The sequence below is a fragment of the Otolemur garnettii genome, unplaced genomic scaffold, assembly GCF_000181295.1.
Source record: "Otolemur garnettii isolate 467f Iridium unplaced genomic scaffold, OtoGar3 scaffold00006, whole genome shotgun sequence".
In the NCBI taxonomy this organism is placed as follows: Eukaryota; Metazoa; Chordata; class Mammalia; order Primates; family Galagidae; genus Otolemur; species Otolemur garnettii.
Window position 1 is genome coordinate 1,829,304 of NW_003852401.1, and position 6,246 is coordinate 1,835,549.

At 40.5% G+C, this 6,246-nt stretch overlaps 1 protein-coding gene across 1 annotated transcript in view; it reads left to right on the plus strand.

Moving 5' to 3' along the window:
* Positions 1-1,287: 1,287 nt before the first annotated feature.
* Positions 1,288-6,246, plus strand: part of CAAP1 (caspase activity and apoptosis inhibitor 1) — a 55,022-nt gene continuing 50,063 nt past the window's right edge. The window contains exons 1-2 of the mRNA XM_023508887.1: positions 1,288-1,590; positions 5,069-5,269. Coding sequence (XP_023364655.1) covers positions 1,315-1,590; positions 5,069-5,269 — 477 coding nt within the window. The 5' untranslated portion in view covers positions 1,288-1,314. The remainder of the gene's footprint in view (positions 1,591-5,068; positions 5,270-6,246) is intronic.

Consider the following 6,246-nt stretch of genomic DNA (forward strand, 5'->3'; position numbering starts at 1 on the left):
GCATGGAGGTCAAATACAGTCTTCTAATAAGGCTTCAACACACAAATTTGCTTGGGATACAATTCAAGCATAATAGAATCATGTTATTAATTTTACATATCTATTCTGTCTGTCAACACAATTTTTTAAATTCTTTTCAGGTATGGTATTTCCCAGAACTTGTGGGAACCCGGTAGGCTCAGTCTTAGCAAGCCTTGGAAAGCAAGGCAAAGTGAAGAATGGAGACTGCGGGAAAAGACAGTTTTCCCAAGGCTGCAAGCACCCCTGATTATTAACCCTGGCCCATTTGTTTTAGGCTCTTATTAGTTTTTGAATGAGACAAGTAGGGAATGTAGTTAAAGGAAGTTTCTTTTCTACATTGCTTCTTAGTTCAATAAAAGGCACAGGATTACTAGGGAGTAGTAACTAGCTTTATCCTAAGCTCTACCTTTTGCCTTCCTTGGTTAAAGTCTCCTGCTGAGACTATCCAAGGTAAATGATGACATATTTTTATGTGTTCTTGCTCCCTGACAAAGCCTGCCTTCTGTTTAAATTACTCTCACACACAAATTCTAACAATCATAAAGGTATGGCCCATAGTCAATTTTCAAAAACGAACTCAAATCCTTACTTGCCCATCTTGGACTTTATGCAGTAACTACATAATCTGCCCAGGTGATGACAATAATGAGATGAATCTACTTCCCCTTAAGCCAGTGGTTCTCAACCTCCCCTATGCTGCGACCCTTTAATACAGTTCCTCATGTTGTGGTGACCCCCAACCATAAAATTATTCTCGTTGCTACTTCATAACTGTAATTTTGCTACTGTTATGAATCGTCATGTAAATATCTGATATGCAGGAGACCCCCAAAGGGGTCACGACCCACAGACTAAGAACCGCTGCAAGCGCTCTTAGTTGTTACAACGTTATTAAACAGAAATAAAATCTAGAGGCAAACGAAAATGGAGAAATCAGAAACGACACTTTTACCTTATTAAGTCTTTGTAAACTGACAAACACTAACCAGCAGCGTGAGTAGGTGAAAGAGCTGTTGTAAAGCTCCGCCCTCCGTCCTCTGCAGAGATATAAAAACAGAAGCAAAAGCCCCGACTACTACAAGCGGTCCACACACTCGAGCGGACCGCGGCGACTGGAAACCCGGTGCCATTGGCGCTGGCACCTGCTCCAGGAACGCCTCACCACGTTCTGCGCCGAGATCGGAAGTGACGCAAAACTGCGTCGCCGGTGCCTGTCGTCGGCTGCCGCCGGAGCCGGGCATCAGTCTCTCCACAGACGGCGGACTTTTTTCGGATGGTGGCTGCACAGGGATCATGACGGGGAAGAAGTCCTCCCGGGAGAAGCGGCGCAAACGTAGCAGTCAGGAGGCAGCCGCGGCGCTCGCGGCCCCGGACCTCGTACCTGCCCTCGCCAGTAGCGGCAGTGGGAGCACCAGCGGCTGCGGGAGCGTCAGCTGCTGTGGGAACACTAGCTACAGTGGCAGTGTCACTGGCGGTGGCAGCGGCGGCAGCTGTTGGGGTGGCAGCAGCGAGCGGCGGAAGCGGAGGAGCACTGACTCATCCTCCAGCGTCTCCGGCTCTCTGCCGCAGGTGTGTGCGCGCCCCTCTCGCCGCATCCTGCCGCTGCTGTTTTTTTCGGAAGAAGGCTGGCCACCCGACGAGATGGGACACCGGCTGGAGCTCACTAATTAGTGAGGCAATCCCTAGGGGTTACCTAGGCGTGAGGTTCATATGCCTAAGTCCTGACGAACCCTGTGGTCTCAGGTCTCAGTCTCGTTGAAGAGTATGGGTTGGAAGCTAGTTTTCATTGCCCTTGGGAGCCAGGGCTTTGCTTTTCTCTTGGCCTTCACCTTTTAGTAGATTATGGTTAACTCTACATTGCAGGTGAGAAAATTGAGGCCCAAAGAGGGTAAGGAACTTGACCCACACAGAGTTTGTAAATACCTCCTAGACTTGAATTCGGTATTTGACTGTACGAGAGCCATGTTCTTTATGTGACATTAACATGCCAAGATATCATTTTCCTAAACAGTATTTTATAATCTATTATAAAACATAATGAACACATACTTTAAATTCATTCAACACAGAAATCAAGGGAAAGTGTGGAGTCCCTCTTCGTGCTTCTAAATTAATACTTTGATATGCAGCCTCTTTTTATTAGTCCTTGTCAGATCTGTGCACTTAAGTTCCCACACCTAAACTTGTCTTTTCTTTTTATATGTGGTACGTTATTTTTTAGTGACTGCTCGGTATTCCATTATATCTTTTTAGAAATATTTTAAAAACATTTTCTCCATTTTATCTTTATTAATGGATATTTAGGTTTTCAGTTTTTGTTGTTATTACAGTATGAAAACAAACACTTTTGTCTGTCTTGTGCAGGAGTTGTGTTAGGATAATCTCAGAAGTAAAATGACTGGGTTAAAGTTTTTTTTCTTTCTTCTTGAGACAGAGTCTCCCTCTGTCGCCCTCGGTGGAGTGCCATGGCATCACAGCTGACGGCATGGCATCACAGCTGACGGAAACCTCAAACCCTTGGGCTTAAGCAATTCTCTTGTCTCAGCCTCCCAAGTAGCTGGGACTACAGATACCCACCACAATGCCCGGCTGCTTTTAGAGACAAGGTCTCCCCCTAGGTGAGGCTGGCCTGGAATCGGGGTGAGCTCAGGCATTCCACCCACCTCAGCCTCCCAAGTGCTGGGACTACAGGCGTGAGCCACTGTGCTTGGCTAAACCAAACTTCTTAATGAAAAATAAATACATTTATGAAGAAAAAAAGTCATTGCATATTAGGCACGTTGGTAACATCTCACTCTTTTGAGAGTGCCTTTTATCTCGTTTATTGAGTTCTCCATTTTTTGGTAAGAACTTTATTGAAATTTTTTATAACATACAATTCACCCATTTCATATGTAAAGTTAAGTGGTTGGGGTTGTACAACTCTAACTACAGACAATAAAATAAAATATTTTCATCACTCCAAAAAGAAACATTATGTGTACCTTTTAGTTATCATTCTTAATACTCAACTCACACCCTGCTCCATTCCTAGGTAACCACTGATTTATTCCTTGTCACCACAGATTTATAGTATTTCCCTGTTGCATATTGTATATGAATATAATCATATAATGTGTAGTATTTTGAGTCTGGTTTATTGCACTTAGCATAATGTTTTTTTTTTTTTTTTTGAGACAGAGCCTCAAGCTGTCCCCCTGGGTAGAGTGCCGTGGCATTACAGCTCACAGCAACCTCCAACTCCTGGGCTCAAGCGAGTCTCTTGCCTCAGCCTCCCAAGTAGCTGGGACCACAGGCGCCCGCCACAACACCCGGCTATTTTTTGGTTGCAGCCGTCATTGTTGTTTGGCGGGTCCGGGCTGGGGATTCGAACCCGCCACCTTAGGTGTACGTGGCTGGCGCCTTAGCCGGTTGAGCTATAGGCGCTGAGCCTAGCATAATGTTTTTAAGGTTTATCTGTGTTATAGCACACAGGTTCATGCTTTTTTTATGGCTGTGTAATATTTTAATGTATGACTATACCACATTTTGTTTTTTCATTTATCACTTAATAGACATTTGGGTTGTTTCTCCCTTTTGCTATTATGACTAATGCTTCTGTGTACATTTGTGTGTAAATTTTTATGTGGACATATGGTTACATTTTTCTTGGGTATATATCTAGGAATAGAATTGGTGAGTCATATGATAACTTTTTGAGGAATTGACAAACTGTTTCCTTTCCAAAGTAGCTGTACCATTTTATGTTCTCTGTAGCAATGTATAAGGATTCCATTTCTCTACATCATTATGTTGTAAGCCATTAGAATAAGACTTAACCTTTAGTTTTTCAGCCCAATCATCATAGTATTCTTTAAAACTGGCCCATTTTTAGACTACTTTTCAAACAGTTACATAAAACAGGTCTGTCCTGATTTTTGAATTGTTACCTGGAGCGTCTGAATTTGTTTTTAATCTTGTAACTATAGTCGGGTAGAGGAAAGAAGGAAGAAGGACTGTTCTAAGCAGAAGAAAGTTAGCTCGTATGAGCTGACGGGAGGAGAACGGGTTATATTTGAGTAGTTCAAAGTTTGTTGTGTCCAAAATACAAAGATTGAGCATGAAGGGCCAGGTAGGCAACATTACCGTAGAGCAGGCATCCTCAAACTATGGCCCCGGGCCACATGCAGCTGGCCTAGGACATTTATCTGGCCCGCCGGGTGTTTTTGCCGCCACTGCCTGTCCTGCTTAGCAGCTGGCTCGTCTGAGGGCCCACAGTCAGGCCCTCCACTGGTCTGAGGGACAGTGAACTGGCCCCCTGTTTAAAAAGTTTGAGGACCCCTGCCCTAGAGCAATAAGAAGTCATTGAAGGGTTTTAAACAAAAAGGATGAATAAATAAGCATTTTATAAAATGTATTTTGCTAACAGAATATAAAACAGACCTCATATTATATGCATGGAGTCTAGTTAAATGGCTAATCCACAAATCATGGTAGTTTAGACCAGGATTATGATAATAAATTGGAAAGGACAAGATAAATTTGGAAAATTGAAGGTAAAACTGACAAAAATGTCTTAAATTACTGATATTACATGGTTACTTTGAACATGATTAAATTATATAGATTTTTTAAAAATTGTAATAGCTCCTGGAAAGCACATTACAATGTAATATTTGTGATTTGTAACAGTTTTACGTCCATTTCTTTATATGAATTTAAGTAGAATGACAAGGCATACATAAAGCTTTGGGGTGAATGAGTACCTGAAGGCATGTCCTGTTTCTTCAAAAGTCTAAAATTATAGGCAGTTATTCAATATTGACTATATTTTCATTTGTTTGTTGTAAGATATCATCTCTTCCCTTGACAGTTACTCCTGAAGTTAATTGAAGTAATCAAAGATTACTGAGTAATAAAATATTCTTTCTCTGGTTTTAGACAAATAACTGTGCAAACAAAGAATTTGGAAATTTTTAATGAATTTATTAAATGAAAATTATGATGTTATATATTCTGTATATCTTAAGTAGCGTTATTTAGTGGCTCTTTATTCTTTTGACTTTAGGAAACCAAGTATCTTTTGCCAGCTTTGGAAAAAGAACTATTCTTGGCAGAGCACAGTGACCTTGAAGAAGGTGGACTGGACCTGACTGTTTCATTGAAGCCAGTTAGTTTTTATATATCCGACAAAAAAGAAATGCTTCAACAGTGCTTCTGTATTATAGGAGAGAAGAAGTTAAAGAAGATGCTTCCTGATGTGTTAAAGGTACTTTATCACATATTTTGTCTGATTATACCACATGTAAGAATACCACCTTCTTTGTAGCAAGCACTTAAAGAGTTTATAATCAGATGTTTTCATCCAGGTTACTTGAAAAGTTATTTTAAAAAAGGATTTTAGAGAACCACATACCTTTGTATATTTAAAAATTTGCCAAGAAAAATTTTTAGGCAAGAGATTTATTGACTCTATAGAAATAATTCTATTAAATTTAGGCAATAGTAGCAACTAAATTGGAGATATAATGAAGATTTCTGGTGTTTTAAGAAATTATGTAACAATAGGCTGCTCTGTAAATAAAACACAACAGTGGTTGACAGTAGCTTATAGTTCTTTATAGTTCTTTACAGTTCTTTATAGTTCTTTTATAGTTCTTTACAAGTGTTTTTATATATTTATTTCTGAAAATTATTTAGGGAAGTGTATGTTATTCTAATTTTATAGTTGTGGTTATAGGGCCTTGGACAAGTTAAGCCCAAAATCTTATATAGCAAATAAACCTCCCTAGTTGACCACCTCCTTAAGTTGACCTAATTTTCATAGAATGGCCATGTGCTACATGTACATATCAATACAATAGGCCTAGTTCCTGTCGTTGTCCACCTCTATATGTTGGTTAGCTTGTTAGAGTCCCTTGGGTGGTCAACTTATAGAAGTTCTACTTTATCTAATATGTATAAAACTAGGACTTGAATATTTAAACCTTTAGAATAATTACCTAATATAAGTAGGCTACTTATAATAATATCTGGGAAATTGACTCACTCTTTAGTTTGTTCTTTCATAAAAGACATGACTTTGGCTTGGCGCCTGTGGCTCAAGCGGCTAAGGTGCCAGCCACATACACCTAAGGTGGCGGGTTCAAATCCCCAGCCCGGCCCGTCAAACAACAATGATGCCTGCAACCAAAAAATGGCTGGGTGTTGTGGTGGGCGCCTGTAGTCCCAGCTACTTGGGAGGCT